Genomic DNA, 25,753 nt, shown 5'->3' with positions numbered 1-25,753 from the left:
TTAACAAATCCCTTATCGGTTAATGTATACCTTTTTATATAGTGGAAACAATTTTATTAAAAAAACAGCTTTTGAGTGAGTTTATTTTTATCTGAATTTGCCATAAGAATATACTTTTTTGGATGCATATATTTACCTATATATAAATATATATATATATATATATATATATATGTATACAGTACATATATGTACAGTATGTAAACGTATACATCTGCTATGTGTATATATGTATATAGATGTGTGTGTGTGTGTGTGTATATACTGTATTTTCCGCAGTATAAGTCGCTCCGGAGTGTAAGTCGCACCTGCTGAAAATGCATAATAAAGAAGGAAAAAAAAAACATATATAAGTCGCACTGGAGTATAAATCGCATTTTTTGGGGAAATTTATTTGATAAAATCCAACACCAAGAATAGACATTTGAAAGGCAATTTAAAATAAATAAAGAATAGTGAAGCACAGACCGAATAAGAGTATGTTATATGACACATAAATAACCAACTGAGAATGTGCCTGGTATGTTAACGTAACATATTATGGTAAGAGTCATTCGAATAACTATAACATAAAGAACTTGCTATACGTTTACCAAACAATCTGTCACTTCTAATTGCTTAATCCGATTAAATCTTATACGTGAATGAGCTAAATAATATTATTTGATATTTTACGGTAACGTGTTAATAATTTCACACATAAGTCGCTCCTGAGTATAAGTCGCACCCAAACTATGAAAAAAACTGCGACTTATAGTCCGAAAATACAGTATATATATTTGTATGCTGCGATGAGGTGGCGACTTGTCCAGGGTGTACACCGCCTTCCGCCTGAATGCAGTTGAGATAGGCTCTAGCGACCCCCCGTGACCCCGAATGGGACAAGCGGTAGAAAAATAATTAAATATATATATATATAATTTTATATATGTATAATTAAGCTGATAACGTTCTGCTTCTCAAGACCGATATTGATAACCGACAAAGTATTTATAGTATATGTATTATTTTTTAAATTTGATTTACATTAAGTGTAGATTTTGCCCATTTGGAGGTAAGAAAGACTCAAACAAAGGAGGATGGGACAAACGGTACCTTTTAAATCTGTCTTGACACGAGCATGTATCTGCAATGATGGTAATAGGCTGGTTGTTCAACACCATTATTTCCAAGATGAAATCACACATCGCCGATGGCAAACTTTTTTGACTGACTGTGGAGCAGCTTCTTTAACAGCAGCCATCTTCCTAGGCTTTTAAAACACCTTGTGGCGATGCTGGCGTTTCGGATGGCTTATGTTTTATGTTTTGAATAATTTGTTTGAGTTTGTTTGCAAAATTTAAAGGGGAAGCCATCCATCAGATGGCACTGCAGTGAAGAATGCCTGTTGTGTACAGTTGTCATTGTACTGCTGATTCTTGTAGAAAATGAGTTTGGGCTAAAACTAATAAAAATAAATAAAACATGAGTTATTTATTTTTAAAAAAAAAATACTTTTTGGATTTATTCTTGTTTTATTTTGTTAAGGATCATCAGATTTTCCGTCCTGTCTCTACAGGTGGATTTTTCTCCTGCACTGATGGCTCGCATCATCCTGGACAGGTTCCTTCAAGACCTGGAGGGTGAAATGCGTGAGTAGCACGTTTCCGTTTGCCCTTACCCTCTCAATCATTGTCTCCATCAGTCTTAATTGCAGTCATTTGTCTTTGAAATCCGCCTCTGTTCCTGTCCCTGCTTCTACCGTTTGCTTTATTTTCCCCTTCTTGTTCAATCCAAATGAGCAACATACTACTTGTAGCAGGTTTGACAATTGAGCGGTAGGAGGACCGCCGCCCCTCAACTGCTATTTGAATCAATGTGAGCTCACCTCATCAGTGTTATTTATTACATTTCAGTCCTTCCCCCCTCATCCCCACTCGCATCCGTCAACTCTGGCTTCTCCTCCTGCATTCTCTCTCTAACCTTCCACTGAGGAAATTGAGTTGGCCAAAAGTGACAAAAAAAGCAAACCGTTCAGAGCTAGTGCTGATGGATGAGCTGCAGGGGTAGTAAACCCCAGATGCTAATATTTTTCTTGAAATTGTCAAAGACATTATCCAGACACCCTTAGAAAGTCACCCTGTGCAAAACACACCGACAATGAGATATTTTGATAAATAATTGTATTTATACATTTTTGCGAATACATGCATGCAATGCAATGAACATGCATCCTTATGCTTTCAATAGAAATATGCAGAAGCCGCTGTCTGCACTGTGCTTTGGCAGATATGATCAGAAAAGATGGTTGCGATTTAATCGTGAAAAGAGACACAGGTGGATGTGTGTTTATTTCAAATTCACCAGTGCACAGCCATTTGTCAATGTCAAAATATGATTGCTTTGGACCTACAGTAGCGTTATCTTTGTCAAAATACACCTCTGTGCAGCTAGTAGACCTGGTCATTCATCCAACAAGATGCACAATCTTTGATAATATTACACTGCTTTTCTCCATTTCTACACAGTATAAACTTGATTTGCTGTTGTTCGTCATGTTTAATAGCATCTAAACTTGCATTAGGAGTTAAGGCACCAACTGTAACTTTAATCACTTCTTAAATTATTGTAACCAGGGTCACTGGTTCAAATCCCACCTAGAACCAACCTCGTCACGTCCATTGTGTCCTGAGCAAGACACTTCACCCTTGCTCCTGATGGGTGCTTGTTGGCGCCTAGCATGGCAGCTCCCTCCATCAGTGTGTGAACGTGTGTGTGAATGGGTAAATGTGGAAGTAGTGTCAAAGCGCTTTGAGTACCTTGAAGGTAGAAAAGCGCTATACAAGTACAACCCATTTATTTATCATTTAACTGTCGAATTAGACACAATGACAGGACAGATATTTGTGTCTGTTTCACCACTATTGTTCTTCTTCAGTCATTCTTGTTAAATTCAACATTTTGTCACGACTGTAACACACTTTTAATATTTTCAACTTAGCTGCATTGACAGGACAGAGAGATGCATATCTGTTTTGTAGCGACACTTATTTTATCAATATCGCTGACTTGGCAGAATTGACCGGACTGAGATGTTTAACGTTTTTTTGTCACTATGCTTGTATTGTTATCATTGACTTAGCAGGTTGGAGTTGTTGCTGCACTTGCTGCTTGTAGTGATATTGTTGACTTAGATCAGGGGTCGGGAACCTATTTGGCTGAGAGAGCCATGTAAGTGAGATATTTCAAAATGTATTTCCGTGAGAGCCATATAATATTTTTTTAACGAAATGCGTGCTTTTTTTAAGTAAGACCAACATTTTTAGAGTTTAATAAGTCTCTTATTCTTTTTTATAACATTGTTATTCTAAAGTTAACCAATAATAAACATAATACTTCTTACCATTAATGGGACATCTTGAACAGGTGCGATAGAAAACGAATGGTTGGATTAAAATGCATGAGAATTTTTTATAATTTGAACGTTATTTTTAACACATTAATTACCAGCGGAATTATTAATTACTTATTGTGTTAAGCAATGTCAGCTAAGATTTATCTGAGAGCCGGATGCGGTCATCAAAAGAGCCGCATCTGGCTCTAGAGCCATAGGTTCCCTGCCCCTGACTTAGATGAATTCACAAAACAAAGATGTACCTTATTTGTAGCAAAATGTATCTAATATTGTTGCTGACTTAGACATATTGACAGGACAGAAACATGTAGTATGTAAAGTATATGTTTTGTCGCCATGTTTTGTCTTTTGTTATTGTTGACTTATTTTCTGACAGAGACAAAGATCCAGGTATCTGTTTTGCCTCAATTATTTTGTTATTATATTTGAATCAGATGCCGTTAAAGGAAATAAATGTGTGTATATTTTTGTCTCCACACTTTGTATCTTTAAAACCTGCATTTTTAAACATTAATTTTTGTGTCAAAATATCATTTCCACATTTTTTGTATGAAATATTATAGCGTGGAAGGACAGAAGTCAAAGGATCAGTGTCAAAAGATAGTGCTAATTTTTTAAATTATATTAAAGGTTTTTATCAGGAATCAAGCAGTAGCTATCCATCTGTGACTTCTCAGCGCAACAACACACACAACACCGGAAATGTGGCTTGTAAAAACCCGTCCGACCAGAACTCTCTGACAATAACAACAGTTTTTTGGGTGAATTAAGTAAACCCACTACAATGTTAAAAAAAATAAGATCCAAACAAATTTTGTTGAACGCTCGCCTTAGCCATAGGTACTGGCTGTTCCGCTTGCCTAAACGCAGCAATGAATTGCAGAACACGGACACCAAAAGAAGCTTGCGTGTTCGCAGAGATAGCATCATCTGGCGAGCTTACTTACTTTTCAAATGTTTTTGTAATCGGACAATATATTCGGTATATTAGATGGAATTTTTTTACCTGACATGTTTCGACTGTCATCTGTAGTCAGAAGGGTCACTGTGACTGTTGCCTATCAGCTATTCTTATAGGCGTGGCCAATCAGGCAGACCTGTCAAGTCTATCTGGTTGGCTCCACCCCGCTCAAACCCCACCCCCCAACCAGGCCGAAACATGTCAGGTAAAACATTTCCATCTAATATACCGAAAATATTGTATATGTATATGAATAAGAAGACATGATGAACCTTTTTAAATAGCTAGCTTGCTTGCTGCGTTCGCTCTTCCAGTCACAACATTGACGGTTTTCTACTTTACTGCTAATCATATCTGGATGATTAGAATCAGAACACTGTTAATTCCGAACCAGGTGTAGTTCCACAATATTTATTAGTAGCCAGCGAGAAGGTGTATTTTTGATGTGACGGATGTAAACAGAGGTCACAACACCAGAATTATATTACCCGAGGAGACGTGGCTATAGAATAGAGTTGCCAAATGGGAAATGGATTAGAAAAGGGGTTGGTAGATGAGAATAATTCTAAAAGTAAAATAAAGTGTAGAAATCTATCCGAATGCATGAAATGTGGTCTTGATTTTTTTTTAATTTGGTTTCAGGGCTTGCATTGCTACTTAGCTGCAGTAATAGAACAGAGATATGTTTTCTGTTGTTATTATGTTCGTCCTAGATAATTTGACAGGACAGAGAGATGTGTATTTGTTTCGCCACTAACCTATTGTCATCACTAACTTAGATGCATTGACAGGACAAAAACATACATCTGTTTTGTCGCAGAACCTTGTCTTTTATTATCAATTTAGCTGCATTAACAGGACAGAAACATGTATGTTTGTTTTGTCACCTAAGGTGTCTTTTGTCATTATTGCCATCTCAGACAAATTGTCAGGACGTAGATGTGTAGTTTACTTGGTGTTTGTTTTTTTCGCTCTCAAGAATATCCCCAGATTGCCAATATACCTGTGGGAGCCTGGTCAATATGACAATCATCCTTTAATTTGCATAATCTGAGATGATGCATTTGTGTGTATATATATATAAGGGACAAGCGGTAGAAAAATGGATAGAAGGATTATTATTATTATTATTTTGTGTTTATTTATTGATTTTTTTACCGGGCTTCCAAGTGATTCTGGACCACCATCCGCCGTTTCAGGAAGGGGAAGCAGTGCACTGTCAACACTGTGTATGTCGGAATGGTGTGTTGCTGACATCGACTGGGGATGTTGCGGATCGGTGGAACTAATACTTCAAAGACCTCCTCAATCCCACCTACACGTCTTCCAATGAAGAAGCAGTGCCTGGGGACTCTGCTGTGGGCTCTTGTATTTCTGGGGCTGAGGTTGCCAAGGTAGTTAAGAAGCTCCTAGGTGGCAGGGCCCCGGGCGTGGATGAGATCCACCCAAGTTCCTTAAGGCTCTGGATGCTGTGGGGCTGTCATGGTTGACAAGACTCTGCAGCATTGCGTGGACATCGGGGGCGGTGCCTCTGAATTGGCAGACTGGGGTGGTGGTTCCTCTATTTAAAAAGGGGAACCGGAGGGTGTGTCCCAACTATCATGGTATCAGACTCCTCAGCCTTCCTGGTAAGGTGTATTCAGGTGTAATGGAGAAGGCTACGTCGGATAGTAGAACCACAGATTCAGGGGGAGCAGTGTAGTTTTCGTACTGGTCGTGGAACTGTGGACCAACTGTATACTCTCGGCAGGATCCTTGAGAGAGCATTGGAGTTTGCCCAACCAGTCTGCATGTGTTTTGTGGACTTATAGAAGGTATTCAACCGTGTCCCTCGGGAAGGTCTGGTTAGAGGGATCAGCGAGTAGGGGGTATCGGACACCCTGATTGTGCGGTCTGCTTCCTGTATGATCAGCGTCAGAGCTTTGTCCAATTTATTTTGTTGAGAGTTTTTCAAGGTTCTAGAGACTTCTCCAATCCTTTTAGTGACTTTGTATTTATTAAAATGACTAAAAACACATTTCTCATATTTTTCTCTGTTTGGAGATGAACAGCGAAAGCTGCAGCGAGATTGACGTCACACTTGCCTTGTGCTGCTGCTCCAACTGCATTTTCTCTTCTTGAAAGAGCACCACTGTCCTTTTAATACAGGGGTTTCAAACTCATTTTAGCTCAGGCCATGGAAGAACATCTATTCCCACGTGGGCCCGCCTGGTAAAATCATGGCTTAATAACTTAAAAATGAAGACAAATTCCGATTGTTTTCTTGGTTTTACTTTTGCCAAAAAATAGAATAAGCAAATTCTGAAAAAATATCCATATAATAAATAATCCTCTTGACAAAACACTTCAAGTTAGTTGAAAATACTCAAAGAAAAATTTGGTGTAGTTTCAAAAATACAACAAAGGACGCAATGAACTTCAGGATATCTACAAAGCCATGTAAGTTAAAGTTAAAGTATCAATGATTGTCACACATCGTGGGATCACACTCCTCAGCCTTCCCGGTACGGTTTATTCAGGTGTACTGGAGAGGAGGCTTCGCCGGATAGTCGAACCTCGGATTCAGGAGGAACAGTGTGGTTTTCGTCCTGGTCGTGGAACTGTGGACCAGCTCTATACTCTCGGCAGGGTTCTTGAGGGTGCATGGGAGTTTGCCCAACCAGTCTACATGTGCTTTGTGGACTTGGAGAAGGCATTCGGCCGTGTCCCTCGGGAAGTCCTGTGGGGAGTGCTCAGAGAGTATGGGGTATCGGAATGTCTTATTGTGGCAGTCCGATCCCTGTATGATCAGTGTCAGAGCTTGGTCCGCATTGCTGGCAGTAAGTCGGACACGTTTCCAGTGAAGGTTGGACTCCGCCAAGGCTGTCCTTTGTCACCGATTCTGTTCATAACTTTTATGGACAGAATTTCTAGGCGCAGTCAAGGCGTTGAGGGGTTCCGGTTTGGTGGCCACGGGATTAGGTCTCTGCTTTTTGCAGATGATGTAGTCCTGATGGCTTCATCTGGCCGGGATCTTCAGCTCTCACTGGATCGGTTCGCAGCCGAGTGTGAAGCGACCGGAATGAGAATCAGCACCTCCAAGTCCGAGTCCATGGTTCTCGCCCGGAAAAGGGTGGAGTGCCATCTCCGGGTTGGGGAGGAGACCCTGCCCCAAGTGGAGGAGTTCAAGTACCTAGGAGTCTTGTTCACGAGTGGGGGAAGAGTGGATCGTGAGATCGACAGGCGGATCGGTGCGGCGTCTTCAGTAATGCGGACGTTGTATCGATCCGTTGTGGTGAAGAAGGAGCTGAGCCGGAAGGCAAAGCTCTCAATTTACCGGTCGATCTACGTTCCCATCCTCACCTATGGTCATGAGCTTTGGGTAATGACCGAAAGGATAAGATCACGGGTACAAGCGGCCGAAATGAGTTTCCTCCGCCGGGTGGCGGGTCTCTCCCTTAGAGATAGGGTGAGAAGCTCTGCCATCCGGGAGGAACTCAACGTAAAGCCGCTGCTCCTCCACATCGAGAGGAGCCAGATGAGGTGGTTCGGGCATCTGGTCAAGATGCCACCCGAACGCCTCCCTAGGGATGTGTTTAGGGCACGTCCAGCTGGTAGGAGGCCACGGGGAAGACCCAGGACACGTTGGAAAGACTATGTCTCCCGGCTGGCCTGGGAACGCCTCGGGATCCCCCGGGAAGAGCTAGACGAAGTGGCTGGAGATAGGGAAGTCTGGGCTTCCCTGCTTAGGCTGCTGCCCCCGCGATCCGACCTCGGATAAGCGGAAGATGATGGATGGATGGATGGATGGATGATTGTCACACACACACACACACACAAGGTGTGGTGAAATTTGTCCTCTGCATTTGACCCATCGCCTTGATCACCACCCTGGAAGGCGAGGGGAGCAGTGGGCAGCAGCGGAGCTTTGCCCGGGAATCGTTTTTGGTGATGTAACCCCCAATTCCAACCCTTGATGCTGATTCCCAGGCAGGGAAGTAATGGGTCCCATTTTTATAGTCTTTGGTATGACTCGGCCGGGGTTTGAACTCACAATTCACCAATCTCAGGGCGGGAGACTCTAACCACTAGGCCACTGAGTAGCTTAGATTAAACTTTACGTCACAGCCTATCTGGAACTGAACAAATGGTAAATGGGTTGTACTTGTATAGCGCTTTTCTACCCCTTTTTAAGGAGCCCAAAGCGCTTTGACAGCATTTCCACATTGGCCCATTCACACACACAAATAGTACATCGATAATAAATGATAAAAACTCTTACAGGTATCAAATACCGTCTGTTTATTTTTCGGCCATCTGTTTTTCGTATGGAATAGAAAAGATATTTCACATAAAAAATTACTTTCCCCGTTTTTTGGTTTGATAATGAAAAAAAAAATTGGCCGTTATCCATTATCTCATTTTACTAATGTATTTCAAAATATAAATTAGGTATTAATACAGCGAGTGGAAAACGCTTTTCTCTATTCTCCATTCAATATTTGGCTCTTCCTCTTCTTCTTCTACTACTTTTACTTATACTACTACTACTACTACTACTACTACAACTGTGTTCGCTGGCAGTACATTTGACGTCCCGATCTTAATATTTGCACATTTTGTAGATCACTATCTGCAGGTATCTATCTCAGATATTTCAAATTACGTCTACATCAAAGACATGCTTCCTCCGCTCCAGACAATCACGTGCATATTGCTTAAGTAATCACATTTGGTTACGACAGTGTTGTTTCGGTGATCAAAGTACTTAATCGCGAAAACCAAACTTATGGTGCGTCACTGGTCAATAGTGCCCAAATAGTAGTTTAGTTCATACATTACATTACTTAAATTTTTTTTCTTGTGAAAAAAATTAAGAATTAAAAATCCTAATTTTTAACGTGTCGACTTTCATTTTTGCCGTGGCTGGGCATCACAATCGAATACATGTAGGGTAACCCACAAAGTGAATTGTGAATTGCATTTATATAGCGCCTTTTCTTTAGTGACTCGAAGCGCGTATCTACATTTAAGTGTGGGTTGCACTGGGAGCAAATTGTTTGAAGTGTCTTGCCCAAGGGCACGACGACAGTGATCAGGATGGAGGAAGCTGGATTTGAACCGTGAACACTCAAGTTTATCTACCATCTGAGCCACGCCTCCATGTATTTCGTTACTGCGGACACATTAACAGGAGAGGGATGTATCTGCGTTTCCTCTTTTGTTGTTATGGACTTACACACATTGACAGGACACATATCTTTCCTCACGACACACATTGACATTTGACACATGGGTTGACTTAGACACATTGACAGGACAGACAGTTTTGCTCAAGTATCTCTGCAGCCTCCTTATGACCTCATTGACTCTTGAAAATGAATTGTTCTTCACACTGGACTCTGCACGGCCACCTCTCCCATCTTCCTGTCCATATATTAAACACCAGTAATGTTTTTCCATTATGAAACAATGCCGAGATAATAGTCTTTGCCGGCAATTAGCTAACAAGCAGCTTTAGAGGCATCGGCAGACATATTTGTCATGCTCATCCCTCAGTCACAGACTGGTTCTTTGGGATTGCAAAAGGAGGACAGCAAAGATCAATAGACTTCTTACAAGGGACATTACCCCCCTCCACTGGGTGAGTGGCTCACTTTTGCTTCCCCCTGTCAATTTTTTAATTCCGTTTCCTTTCCCCTTTGCATTCAAGAGACATAGGAATGGTGCCTTTGGGAGTGTGGAGTATATGTACAATCACCAGTGCTGGATCAATACAGGCTTTCGAATTGTTTTCTGCGTTTTCCTTGTTTTGTTTTGCTTTCCTCTCTCCCTCCTTCCTCTTACCTCACCATGACAACAGCCCCAACCCAATTCCTCCATCCCTATTTTCATCCTTTTCTTTCAACAACAAAAAAAAAAGTATTGGCATAAGTATCAGTGAAGCAGAATGAAATACTATCAGGTGGCACTTGTAAATAAATCAATGCATTCAAAGCAGTTTAGTATATATTGAATATGGTCTCAACAAGAATAATGCTCCTCGTCTCGTGAAAGCGCATTTTGCAGTTGGGATAGAAAGGTCGCAAGAGAACTTTCAGGCTGTTTATACTTGAAGGTCAGGAACTTCCTTTGCTTGAGTATTAGGAAAACATAAGCCACTATTTTTCATAGCAGTATAACTTTTTGAGTAAATAAATACAAAACCTCATTGCAACTGGATTGCTGGAGTTAATGATTTTATTGTATCATTTGCTTAAGCTCTGTAATAAATGAGAACGTTTGAAGGGAACTGCACTTTTTTTGAAATGTGCTTGTTATTCACAATCCTTATGTAAGACAAGAACACATATTTTTCTTTCTTTCTGCATTGTGGTCAAAAGTCCACCTACAGTGGAACTAATGGCAGTCGCCCTACTCTGCCTATAAAGTGCTTAAAAACATCCAAACACCTCCATGAGGGTTTTATATACATGATCCATCCATCCATTTTCTACCGCTTATTCCCTTTTGGGGTCGCGGGGGGCGCTGGCGCCTATCTCAGCTACAATCGGGCGGAAGGCAGGGTACACCCTGGACAAGTCGCCACCTCATCGCAGGGCCAACACAGATAGACAGACAACATTCACACTCACATTCACACACTAGGGCCAATTTAGTGTTGCCAATCAACCTATCCCCAGGTGCATGTCTTATATACATGATGTAAGTATATATTTAATGTATTAACAGGCACATTCATAACACCATGTAATATTTACGTATTTTGCTCATTTTAAGCATACAGCAGCACATTAATTTCAGAAATGTATCACATTAACTTTTTCTTTCAACATCACTGAATACTACTCACTGCAGACTTCATGAGTGACAACAAACATAATAAAACATCACTTAGTGTACAATGTCTGCTGTCACTAGGATGCCGACTGATGGGAAGGGCATATATTCCTGTTTAGATGAAGAATTAATGATAATCCTCGCAAAGAAAAAAGCAAGATGGAACCAAGCTTCTTTTTGTGTCTTTCTCCCCATTTCCAGATCTAAATTGGATGCCAAATTTGACCAACTCGTCGGATTATTTTTTCATCCTTCTCCTATCAAGGTGGGATAAATTATTTATGATGTAGGATAAACGTTTACAAGCTCAGAGTCAAGGAAGCAATATTGTAGCAACAATGTAGTTAGCTCTCTGTGATCACAGCACTGCTAAAAATAGTTTGTCTGTGTTAGCGCTTATAATAACAATATTATTAAGAGTTTGTTATTATTCAGTTCATAAAATGTAAATTGAGTATTTTTGGTGCATTTTGGATGGTTATTTAGAGGGCTTTATGAGCGGAATAGATGACCTCCTATTTATTCCATTGTAAGCATGTTTATTTACAAGTTAGAATGCATTAAAAAAAAATGATGTCTTCTTGTCTCTCATGATTGTGGACAATAGGCAATATTCCCCAAAAATGTGAAGTCCCCCTTTAATATCATGTCCCCAAATTAACATATAAGAATAAATGATAAGTAATGCCGCTAAATTGCTGTTATTTCCTTAGCTGTGACATGATACCACAATGCCTATAGCGCTACTATACACACAATACACATTGAGGAGATGACATCTGTAAAGCAGTAATTCAGGAATGAGAGTGCAATGCAAATTCCAAATATGATCCAAGATCATTTGTATTTTATCATATGCAGTGTAACATTTATTTATTTGTATGTTGTATTGTAATAAATATATGCCTTAAATCAGGGGCCGGGAACCTTTTTGGCTGAGAGAGCCATGAAAGCCCAATATTTTAAAATGTATTTCCGTGAGAGCCACATAGTATTTTTTAACACTGAATACAACAAAATGTGTGCATTTTTAAGTAAGACCAACATTTTTAGAGTAAAATAAGTCTCTTATTTTTTTTAAATAACATTGTTATTCTGAATTTAACCAATAATAAGTAAAATACTTCTTACCATTAATGAACAGGTGCGGAAGAAAACAGATGGATGGATTAAGATGCATGAGAATGTTTTATATTCTGAACGTTATTTTTAACACTGATCACCAACGGAATTATTTATTACTTATCGTGTTAAGCAATGTCAGATAGTATTTATCTGAGAGCCAGATGCAGACATCAAAAGAGCCACATCTGGCTCTAGAGCCGTAGGTTCCCTACCCCTGCCTTAAATAATCTGTATAACCATTAGGAATGTAACGTTATAAAAATGTCATATTTTGACCAAAACGTTTACAGTTCCATCCAGCCATCCATTTTCCTACCGCTTATTCCCTTTAGGGTCGCGGGGGGCGCTGGTGCCTATCTCAGCTACAATCGGGCGGAAGGCGGGTTAGACCCTGGACAAGTCCCCACCTCATCGCAGGGCCAACGTTTACGGTTATCATTATTATCAATGTATTGTTGATGTTCTCAAAAAAGCACCTATGCACACATTGACATATTTTAACCAAGTATAAATTTAAAAAAATATTAGTGTGTCTTGTGCTAGCATTGAAGTTAGTAGTGATTAGTGGGCTAGCTACTTCTCTAGGAAATGAGCAGTATCACCGTGGGTTTTTCAAGGTCTAATAATCAATTCCGATAACATTTTTAAACGGTACAATGTGAATTAATATTAACACACACGCACACGCACACACACGCTAGCTTTGCAATGTTTCAATCTCTTCATCCTTCTTCCTCCTTCCTCCCTGACAGCAGCCGGTGTGCCTCTAGATTTAGACATACTTTTTTTTTGAGGAGGCAATTTTGCTAGCTATTTGACCTTTTCCACGTTCCCAAGGCCCAGCTCCAGATTAGATTGCCGCGCCGTGTTTTGTAACCGTATGATTCGAGCACTCGTAAGATTTATTGTCGCATTCTTTCACAGAAGCCCAGGTTATAAATGTCCCGTGTTTGATGTTAACACTGCGAGAATGTTCGAAGGCTCCTTTTGATCTATTCATAATAGGCTTCAGCATTTTGCAGATCGCACATGTTGATAGCCGGCATTTTGTTCTGTAGGGTGAAACTTGGAGTCCGCTGTCATTGTTAAGCCTCTTGCTCACCTTACTTGAAGGCAGAAGTGTTGCGCTGCGTGCGTGCGTAGTGTGTGCGTGTGTATGTGTTCACAAATAATGAGAGCAGCAGCAGCATTTCATTAGCAGGAAGGGAGGGAATAAGGAGGCAAGATGAGTGATTCTTTGCAAGTGTGCATGCAAGTGAGGGAGGGGGCAAATGGGAGGGGAGCAGCACCGTGGCACTTCACTTGACAAGTATACTAATTACTCCTTTTCAGGAGAGAAGCTCCAGCCAGCCTCTGCCGCAGTCTAATGGCCTGACCTATGTAGCCTCTCACTATGGCACAGCTCTGCCAGATCTACAACTGCAATTCTTTAACTCACGCACGCACGCACACACACACACACACACACACATACTCACTTCGGAATGCAGAGTCTCATCTCAGCGCTTTCAGGGAGAATCAGGTGGAAGCAGATCAGTTCTGCCCCAGTAACCTCTTCAGGGACCAAGCTCCTCCTGCACCTCGTATCACTAGGTAGCGCCTACACTTGGGTCCAAAAAGTATCTTTATCACAAAGGAAAAACCCGCCAGGTGTACTGCTCATTTTACTACTTCCGACGCTAACGTATGTTGACCGTAGAATGAACAAATATACTTTAGTACTAGGACTATAGTCAAAAACATAACAAACACACGCAGGGTCTGGCACAAAACCATATTTTTAAATAGCCATCACCTTCACTTGGGTCCAAAAAGTTTTTTTGATGGTGACAAAAATGTTTTCATGATTTTCGTTTTTTTACACCTGTACAATAGATTAAAGACCTTAAACTTGAATTCAGGAGGTTTAACAACAATACGGCATTTAATAAGGGTGTCAAAAAGCTGATTTTACTACTTTCCCGCCGCGCGCTTTACAGCGTCCCCCCGCCCGGACCTCGCCGTTCTCCGGGGCCGTGGAACAAAGTATCGCTGCGCCCTCTCTCCCCCCGGGGAGGGACGGGGCCCCTCCGCCCCCGGCGCGACTACCGACCGGGGCTACTTCCGGCGCTGATGTAAAAAAAAACAAGAACAAAAAAAACAACCAATGATTGTCACACACACAGGTGTGGCAAAATTATTGTCTGCATTTTCTACCCATCACCCATGATCACACCCTGGGAGGTGAGGGGAGCATTAGGCAGCCGCAGTGGCCGCGCCTGGTAGTCATTTTTTGTGATTTAACCCCCAATTCCAATCCTTGATGCTGATTGCCAAGCAGGGAGGTAACGTGTCCCTTTTTTAAAGCCTTTGGTATAACTCGGCCGGGGTTTGAACTCACAACCTACCGATCTCAGGGTGGACACTCTAACCAGTAGACCACTGAGTAGGTAAGTTGACCAAAGTATTTTGATGGTGACAAAATTTTTTTCATAATTTTCCTTTTTAAACACCAGTACAATATATTTAAGACTATCAACTTTTGTTCAGGAGTTTTCAAAAAAATACAGCATTTAATAAGGGTGTCAAAAAAATTTAAAATTCCAATGAATTAACTATTCTTAATAGAATCAAAAAAATTTCTAAATGTTTTTGTTAGTTTTTTCTCCAAAAACATTTGTCCTCTCCAGCCACCTTAGTAAAGGTTGGGGTGTACTTTTATAAAAAAAAAAAAACAGTGTTATTTTAAGTAATATCGACATTTTTCAGTGATGTGTTCTTGTTTTTTTTGTTTAGTTTTATTTTTTAATTAAATAATGTATTTCATCATGTAACTGGCACCCAATGTCATTTTAACGCATTGCTTTTGAATTGAAAATAGTTTTGAATCGATAATCGAGTCTGAATCGAATTGTCACCCCCAAGAAACCAATTGAATCGAATCTTGTGGTGCCCAAAGATTCACAGTCCTAGCATTTACCATTTAAATGGGAACATTATCACAATTTCAAAAGGGTTAAAAACAATAAAAATCAGTTCCCAGTGGCTTGTTTAATTTTTCGAAGTTTTTGTCAAAATTTTACACCTCACGGAATATCCCTAAAAAAAGCTGTAAAGTTCTTGATTTTCCCTATTTGCGGTGCGACTGTCCATTTCCCTGTGACGTAATACAGGGCTGCCAATACAAACAACATGGCGGTTACCACAGCAAGATATAGCGACATTAGCTCGGATTCAGACTCGGATTTCAGCGGCTTAAGCGATTCAACAGATTACACATGTATTGAAACAGATGGTCAGAGCATGGAGGCAGACAGCGAAAACGAAATTGATGAAGAAATTGAAGCTATTGAGCGGATAGCTATTGACGCTATTCGGCCATAGCATGGGTGTACCTAATGAAGTGGCCCATAGCATGGCTGCCTTATTAGCATCGCCGGTAAAATGTGCAGACCAAACGATCAGGACTTTCGCATCTTGTGACACTGGAGCAACTTAAATCCGTCGATTGGTAAGTGTTTGTTTCGCATTAAATGTGGGTATCTAGTTTCAAATGTACATACAGCTAGCGTAAATAGCATGTTTCAAATGTACATACAGCTAGCGTAAATAGCATGTTAGCATCGATGAGCGTAGCATGTTAGCATCGATTAGCTGGCAGTCATGCTGCCACCAAACATGTCTGATTAGCACATAAGTCAACACCATCAACAAAACTCACCTTTGTGATTTCGTTGACTTAATCGTTGCAAATGCATCTGCAGGTTATCCATACATCTCTGTGCCATGTCTGTCTTAGCATCGCCGGTCAAATGTGAAGACACTTTGGTACATTCAATGGGGGTCTGGCGGCAGATTTCTTGCCAGTGGTGCAACTTGAATCCCTCCCTGTTAGTGTTGTTACACCCTCCGACAACACACCGACGAGGCATGATGTCTCCAAGGTTCCAAAAAATAGTCGAAAAAACGGAAAATAACAGAGCTGAGACCCGGTGTTTGTAATGTGTTGAAAATGAAAATGGCGGCTGTATTACTACCTCAGTGACGTCACGTTCTGACGTCATCACTAAAAGACCGATAAACAGAAAGGTGTTTAATTTGCCAAAATTCACCCATTTAGAGTTTGGAAATCGGTAAAAAAAATACATGGTCTTTTTTCTGCAACATCAAGGTATATATTGACGCTTGCATAGGTTTGGTGATAATGTTCCCCTTTAAGAGTTAATAATTCTATGCAGATGCCCTCATAAAACTGGTATTTTGTATTACGACAAATGTGCATGTGCATAATAGTAAAAACATAATTGTCAGCGTTACAGAAGTGGCATCTGTAACTCTGAAATTCAGGGTAACCAGCCTACTAAACAATAATATTTATGCAATGGTCGCCAACCTGTCGATTGTGATCGTCCGGGTCAATCTTTGGCAACCTGCCGGTCGATCGTGAAAACATTAGAAAAAACATTTTATTAATATGACATCAGTGACGACCCACCCAGAGAGTGGCCAACAGACCCGCAGACATGCATGCATGCCTCGCCTCTCTCTCTTCAGCCTCTCATTCCACGGCTCTCAACACCGCGTCCACACCCCCTGAGCATGGCCGACACGTCACTCGCTTGTCTCACAAACGCGCATGGCATGACGTGCACAAAAATCATACAGCTGCAACAATACTTTAAGGCTGACTGTCGCACTGCTTCGGACATTTTCTAGCATCCTCCTGCCTGCAAGGACTTGCATTTTGGGGACGCATCATTAGAAAGGCACACACACTTTCTGAGCACCAATCAACCAACTTTTTCTCTCCAGCAATGCGGTGCTCTTCTGGAAGTAAAGGCGAGCTAAAACGCCAAATATTAAAACCCAGTACAGATTTAGTTTTTATTTGTATATGCAAAAGTAACAACTGACATGTGCAAAGGCATTAATATACGATAAAACAAGGTGGTAGCTAAAGAAGCACATCCCTGTTCATCCCCTCTTTATCACAAAGGAAAAACCTGCCAGGTGAACAGCTGATTTTACTACTTCTGGCGCTGACGTAAGCTGGCCATTGGATGAACAAATATAGTACCAGGACTATAGTCTAAAACATAACAAGCACACGCAGGGTCTGGCACACAACCATATTTTTAAATAGGTATTGCTATCATTTGGGTTGAATTTTGCTTCCCTGTCTCCCTATTATCCTGCATAGTGCAGTCCTCTGTCAAGTTATTTCACCATCCCCAGTGAGAAAGCTTGTTACCTCATCCTGCCGGTAGTAATAATGAGCACCCAGTGTGACTAAATACAATTTATATGTATAGTATATTTTTTTAAATATTCACCTTAACTGTGGAACCTTGATTTAAGAGCCTAATTGATTCCTGGACACTGTTTATAACAGAAAACTTGGTATACTGAAGCAAATTTCTCCATAATAAACAATGTAAACATGAATAAGTCCATATTTTAGTGAACATTTGTACATTTTCCACACAATATAAAATGCTATACAGTACTGTAGGGATACACAGTACAGATCAACGCTATTTAATAAAGTAAAAACAACCACAATAACGAGCTGGACTGTTCTCCTATGCAGCTGCCATGCCAACACGCACAAAAACTTTCACTAGTCCTTTTGGAATCACAAAACTCCACAAGTTTATCAGGCAGGCTATGACAATGATTAGGAATAAAAAATAAACTGTACTTAACCTTGTTTGTTAACTTTCTTGGCGTGCAGCGGAAGGGAGAGAGAAGGCGGTGTCGACAACGCTTTGGATACTTCCTGAATGTTTCAAACCACACATTGCTTGTTCATTGCTTTCTTTGAACCACTTAAACTAAAACACCCAAAAGAAATAAGTTGTAGAAAGGTTACAAAAAATAAAATACAGGCGGACAAAGTAGCACAGGAGCTATGAGCCTGCCCACAGTTGCTGCCGGGCACAAAATGGCTACTATATAAGACACACAACAGGTGGGTGAAAGTTTTGTACACCAAGACAAGGTTTTTCCACCAAAACATATTTTTATTCGGTCTGTTTATTAAATCGGAAATTTCGTACAGCTCATAAATTGAGGTTTCAGAATGGATATGCATTCATATTAAATTTGATGTTATTAACAAACGTCACTCAATGAAAATGTGATTGCATATATACAGTATATATATGTGTATATATATATATATATATATATATATTAATATATATATGTATATATATTTACATATACACATTTATTTCATTATTATTATTTCCTATCACTATTTCGTCTGGAAATTTGGTGTTTAGAGACCCCTGCTCTATTGGATTTAAGGGACACTGACTTGGTATGTATTCAAAATAAACCAGTTTAAATGTCCCACGGATTTACCACCTTCCAGGATTGTATATAAACAATGTAAGGCCAACTAAACAACAGGCGCCATTTTTGCTACCAAGGACGTGTGCGGCTTTGCCGGAAGGCATGCTGTTGCTGTCGTATTGATGAAATAAACCAAATTAATAAGTCTATATATAGTTTTAAACATTCTCCAGCTTATAAACTTACAATAAAATATACTTTTATTTTGTGAAAGTATAATCTTGCGGCCGTATTCCTGCAGTGTTCTGTGAACAGCAGGTATCTAACAGTGCAATAAACGTTAAAAAAAAGACAACCAAAAATATAACTTATTTTGCCAAAATCTTCATTAGCCAACAATCACAGAGAAATTGTAACTTTTGTGTGAAGTATGTCAACTGTAGTGGGTGCCTCCAATTTATTTGTAATCACTGTATGTATCACTCATTATATATCACTCGAACTAATCATTCTTTTTTGTAACATTGTAAGTAAATAAGTGTGCTTTTGTAGTTATTTTCCCCCTTTTTTAAGCACAATAACCCAGGTATGCTAAGCAGTAGAAAATATGAAGTGATTTTTGGTCTAAGACTTATTTTATTTTATTAATTATTGATGTACTTCTTGCCCCATTATGGTGCATATTTTTAAAATGATATTTCCAGTTTATTTTCTCATCTATTATTGCACCCAAAATGTGGATTATTTTACTCATTCAATGTCCGTCTGTTACCGAATAGCATTACATTAGATTTACTGAGTTTTTGCCAAACCATTTCTTAAATGTATTAAATGCTTTTGTTATTATTTGTATCAGCTGCACAACAAGACATATTTTATACATCGAAAAACTGAGGAAATGCCAGAAAGACATAGCAGTAGCTCAAAGTTGGTAGCAATCATGGCACCCTGTAGTCCTTTTGACCAATCATTGAGGAGATGGCCTGAGACCGGGTTGGCCATCCTCTCTTTATATGCGACTGCCTTCTTCTACCCCATCTCTTCTTGTAGGAGGCCTATTATAGTAATATAAATATCCTAAATAAATAAAAGCAAACATAAAAAAAAAAAATGCCAACAGACACCAAAACACATCAACTGAATTCATTTTAATCAGCCCCATAAGTCACCCAGCAGCAATCCATCCATCCATCCATTTTCTACCGCTTATTCCCTTTCGGGGTCGCGGGGGGCGCTGGCGCCTATCCCAGCAGCAATAACAATTTAAAATTAAATTGCTCAATAGACATTATGTCTTGTATTTTTTTTTTTTTTTGACAGTCCACCAAAATGTTGACACACGCGTAGAACGGACAGTTCTTGCCTGTCTGTCGTCTCTTTGCAGCTGTGTGTGGAGCTGTCAGTTTGCGCGTCTTTCTGATACGTACTTAATACAATGCCAAAGAGTGTTCGCAAAATGGTGAGGAGTTTTTAAAAATCAATAATTGATAAATAATTATATCTGCATTTTCTCCTTCCAGGATGATGCGAATACATTTTGCATATTAATGAAGACAGAGACCCAAAATGGATTGCACGCCTTATTATGCTGACTTAACAGACACAATCCATTTTGCACACATTTAGTAGATCAGCATTGCGTGGGCTTTCAGGTTTGCACGTGTTTTAGTACACGCAAACCTTTAGTAAATCAGGCTCTTAATTGGAAAATCAAATGAGAGCTTTGGGCAGCCGTGGAGATTTGCAAAGCTGTCGTCCGGCGTGGGGTAGCCTCATCCATCACGTCCCACAAGTAGTCAATTCCTCTAGTATCTGTAAATGTTTTCAGATATTAGCCAATTTATATGCTCCGAGATTCATCATGGAAAATCAGCTTTAGCTGCGCACATTATCAGGACCTGTCTCTCCTTTTGCTCCATGAAGTTTGATGAACGACTGACCCACCCCGCACCCCCTTGCTTGCACAGCTCAGTGGCTCTGCTTGCGTGGGGAGTGTGTAGTGTAGGAAAAGGGGGGGTGGTGGGTTATGTTGAGTAAATGGCTAAGCACCACCCCGACACACACACACACACACACACACACACACACACACACACACAAATGTGCTTGCGGATAAAGTGTTTTTTTAATTAATAAACAAACTTGCAGAGGAGCTCATCAGTGTCAGCGACAATAACAATTGTCATCCGTTATTGTTTATTACGGTCCTCCCTCAACAAATGTTGCTATCTAATGAGGTTTCTCTGCATTTGCGATAATGACTTTTTCATCCTATAGTGGAGAAACAGGAAGAAGTGACACAAGTAAACAATGATGAATCAGTAGAGCTCATCTTCCTTTGGATATACGAACACAGGCTCTTGATTTGTTTACCCGGGCTGCTTTCTATAGCAAATCCCAGTGGAGGCGTAGCGTCGTGTTTGTTATTTTCCACCCTCTCTGTTCTTTCCGTTCAGATGCTGACACTGTGATATGGCGCCTTAGTCACAATTTATACCAACGCGGGACAATTACAGTAAATTTGGTGAATGTTTACAAGGGGCGAGGACGCGCTTGCGGGGCTTTGTTCTCTGTGCCTGCTGTTCTTCAGATTGCACTTTTTATATTCCTGTATTTTATGTACGTATTTGCCTTTAGTGTGTGTTTTGTGTGTGTATGTAAGATGCTGGTTTGTGTGGGGAGACGAGCTCAGAGTGTCATGAAGGAGCAGTGCGAGGCGGGGGCGTCTTTTAATGTATGCTGATGTCGGGAAGCTCTGCAACGACACGAAAGATGCTGTTTGTTATTTACTGTTGTGTTTGTGCATGGCAGGAAAACCAAACCGGGCCTGCAAAAAGGTATTACAGCGTGTGATGAATGAGCATTAGGGTAAATTCATTTTAAAAGCAAAGTGATGTATTGGCGGCCCCGGCCTTCGATTTTCAACACGTCAATGCTTGGCTGAAATTCCACAAGGTCAGCATCAAGGTCAATGCTTTATAGCTATTTTTAACTCCGCTGCTGCCGAAAATAGCTAGGGAAGTGGACTCTAAGTGTGATTACTCACTGAAAGTCCCCCCCCAAAAAATCATGAGACAAGGGGAGATTGAAAATAAGTCTTGTGCAGAAGGTCAAAATGTTAGAGCATCAGCTCTTAGTTTGATGCTATGCTGTTCTGCCCCGCTACGAACAACAACACAAAACAAATGACTACAGTAATGTTTACGAGTGCCAAAAAATCGATTTACATCGAAATCGCAATCCTTACTCACCCCTGTTCTAAATGTATATATATTTTACAGAAATCAATGAAAAAATATATACAGTGTATATAAGTACCGTATTTTTTGGACTATAAGTCGCAGTTTTTTTCATAGTTTGGCCGGGGGTACGACATATACTCCGGAGCGACTTATGTGTGGAATTATTAACACATTACTGTAAAATATCAAATAATATTATTTATCTCGTTCACGAAAGAGACTAAGAAAATGTCAGAATCGTCACATACACGTTAACCAATAAGAATGCGGCGGGGAGAGTCATGGCATAAGTGCATTGTGGGTCATGGAATGCTAACTGTTATATGCTATATGTTACTGCAGTAGGTATTAAAATGGATAATTTCATCGTTGGCGGTAACTTATCCGAAAAAAAAATCATGTACTGCTGATTACACAATATCAAATAACATATTTATCTCATTCGCGGAAAAGACGAAGAAAATGTTAGCAATCGACACATACATGTCAACCAATAAGAATTTGGCGGGGGATGGTCATGGCAGAAGTGCATTGTGGGTCATGGAATGCTAACTGCTATATGCTATATGCATGCTACTGCCGTAGCTAGTAAAATGAGTAATTTTATCGTTGGCGGTAACTTATGAAAAGTGAGAAGGGCTGAACAAAAATGGCACCGAAGAGGAAATCCTGTACTGCAGATTCCAAGCTGTACGTAGTGAAATATGCAGCAGAAAATGACAAGAGGAAGTAGCGCATACCTTTGGAATTGGCAGAGTTGTTTAGAAGCGACATCGAGGAAGATTTCATGGGATTTAGCGATTAGGAGTGACAGATGGTTTGGTAAACGTATAGCATGTTCTATATGGTATAGTTGTTTGAATGACTCTTACAATAATACGTTACGTTAACATACCAGGCACGTTCTCAGTTGGTTATTTATGCGTCATATAACGTACACTTATTCAGTCTGTTGTTCATTATTCTTTATTTATTTGAAATTGCCTTTCAAATGTCTATTCTTGGTGTTGGATTTTATCAAATAAATTTCGCCCAAAAATGCGACTTGTACTCCAGTGCGACGTATATGTGTTTTCCCTTCTTTATTATGCATTTTCGGCCGGTGCAACGTATACTCCGGAGCGACTTATGATCCGAAAAATATGGTATGTATGTATGTTTGTGTGTGTGTTTTTATATATATATATATATATATATATATATATATATATATATATATATATATATATGTATATATATATATGTATGTTTATGTATGTATATATATGTATATAGTTTTTGTCTTTTTTTTATTAATAAGCTATCAACATGCAACTTGAAGGAACTTTTCTAACCTTTAATCTGTTATGAAAAAAATAATTATAATTATTCCAAATACATTGCGAGAATCTGTTTAATCGAGAATTGAAACTAAATCAAATTGTCGCCCCTGGAATCAGAATGTGATTGAAAATGTACACCCCTAGTATAGTTACAGTTACAGTAAAACACATTTTTCATACAACTATTTTGCAAATATACTTGGTGTCATTGGACTAGTGTATATGCAGAATTGGGGCTGCACGATTTTGGCCAAAAATAAACAATTTCTTTCCCGACAATTTAATTTTCGGTCATGATTTAGATTTTTTGGTGAACAACTACAAAAGACAATAGAGAGATGAGAGTTGCTGACGTCAGTATGTTATTTGTAATCCATGGATGTAATGGTAAATGGTTTAGTGATAAACTGCAGTAAAATTTCAGATGATTAGTAATACCGTTTATATTTTCAATTAAAGAAAAAAGGTCTTATCAATGCATTTTATGCAATACTTCGTACTTCCTGGAAACGGACTCACAGCAGCGCCGGCGCATGCGCACACGCGTCGTTTGGCTGGAAACGTGGCGGAATGCAACTACACAGACTTTGCTCCGTAGAGTCCTTCTTGGAGTAAACAAAGCCAAGCGCTCCGTTTCCTTGTAGTCCCTGCGTGCGTTCAAAAGCACGTTTATAGTCTTTTTATTAGACATTACAAATTACATGCTGGCAACATGTTCACACCGTAACACTGTTTTACCTAACATAATGAATAGAATAATCCTGATTAATAATTGTGATTTCACTATTAATAAAACATTATCGTAATTATTATTTCGGCCATAATCATGCAGCTCTATGTGTAAGACTAAATCGCTAATGAACACACAATTTTTTGCAGTTATTTGTTATGGCCATCAGGTGCCATGCTGCAAAATTCTTATCATTTGTTTCGTTTATTCCCTATGTTCATAAGGTGCTATCTTGCACAATTTGCACTTTTATGTTTACTTAGTTATGTTATTACTTTGTTTCTGCCATATTACTTTGTTTATAACGCTTGTTCCACATTCAATTTGTACTTGAGGAACAATTACAACGTTTTTATCTACAATAATATTTATTCTTCAAAGGAAATCATTTTGAATGTGTTGTTTTTTTTTTTCAATAAAGCTCGATTAAAATATTTTTACTTTTTTGTACTTTTGGAAAAATGTGAGCACATCTAAAAATACCATGATAATGATAACTGTGATACATTTGTTCACAATAACTGTGATAAGAAATGTTCATATCGTGACATTCCTGTTGTAATCAAAATGGCTAAAAGAAAGGCTAAAGAAACGTTACACATATACCTAAAAACAAATATATGTTATTGTTCAATATTTGACCCTTTTCCTATTTAAGATTATTCCTTTTTGGTCTATTTTTTCTATTGTTGAAGGGTTTCTTTTTTATTTTATGTTTATGTGCTATACAGGTCCATAAAAAAAGCTGTGTTCCACAACTTTGAACATCACTGGTTTACAAATTTCACTCACTCTTACAATAACAATTTGCTAATATTTGATCAATTTACAGGTCCCGCCAGGTAACTAGAGTATCGGTGGCAGTTTATAGATCTTTTTTAAAGGGCTTTAAGGGAGAGATAGATTACTCCCATTCGCTATATTGTTGGCCTTCTATTATGGGCTGTATATTTAGAATTAGAATGCATTAAAAAGAGGAAAATGTGTGTTCTTTTTTCACATAGGGATTGTGAATAATAGGCAAAAGTTTAATAATAAAGTGTACCGTATTTTTCGGATTATAAATCGCTCCGGAGTATACGTCGCACCGTCCGAAAATGCATAATAAAGAAGGAAAAAAACATGTATACGTCGCATTGGAGTATAAGTCGCATTTTTGGGGAAATGTATTTGATAAAATCCAACACCAAGAATAGACATTTGAAAGGCAATTTAAAATAAATAAAGAATAGTGAACAACAGGCTGAATAAGTGTACGTTATATGACTCATAAATAACCAACAGAGAACATGCCTGGTATGTTAACGTAACATATTATTGTAAGAGTCACCCAAATAATTATAACATATAGAACATGCTATTCGTTTACCAAACAATCTGTCACTCCTAATCGCTAAATCCCATGAAATCTTCTTCCTCCATGTCGCTTCTAAACAACTCTGCCAAATCCAAAGGTATGCGCCGCTTCCTCTTGTCGTTTTCTGCTGCATATTTCACTACGCCCAGCTTGTAATCTGCAGTACATGATTTCCTTTCCGGTGCCATTGTTGTTCAGCCCTTCTCAGTTTTTATAAGTTACCGCCAACGTTGAAACGATCCATTTTACTAGCTACGGCAGTAGCATTTAGCAGTTAGCATCTCATGACCCACAATGCACTTCTGCCATGACCTTCCCCCGCCGAATTATATTGCTTGACGTGTGTGTGACGATTGCTGACATTTTTTCGTCTCTTCCGCGAATGAAATAAATAATTTTATTTGATATTTTACAGTAATGTGTTAATAATTTCACACATAAGTCACTCCGGAGTATATGAAACTATGAAAAAAACTGTGACTTATAATCCTAAAAATACGGTAGTTCTCCTTCAATTATCATGA

The 25,753-nt window shown here is 39.3% G+C and overlaps 1 protein-coding gene across 4 annotated transcripts in view; it reads left to right on the top strand.

Annotated features, from left to right (window-relative positions):
- The window catches only part of cdin1 (CDAN1 interacting nuclease 1), a 160,589-nt gene that overhangs the window by 50,544 nt on the left and 84,292 nt on the right, over nt 1-25,753 (top strand). For all 4 annotated transcript variants that reach the window (XM_061896055.1, XM_061896054.1, XM_061896052.1 and 1 more), the window contains one exon: nt 1,559-1,631. In XM_061896055.1, coding sequence (XP_061752039.1) covers nt 1,559-1,631 — 73 coding nt within the window. The remainder of the gene's footprint in view (nt 1-1,558; nt 1,632-25,753) is intronic.

This window comes from Nerophis ophidion, linkage group LG03 (assembly GCF_033978795.1).
Source record: "Nerophis ophidion isolate RoL-2023_Sa linkage group LG03, RoL_Noph_v1.0, whole genome shotgun sequence".
Lineage (NCBI taxonomy): Eukaryota > Metazoa > Chordata > Actinopteri > Syngnathiformes > Syngnathidae > Nerophis > Nerophis ophidion.
Note: the sequence above shows the minus strand (reverse complement) of the source record. Positions and strands in the feature narration are given on the sequence as shown.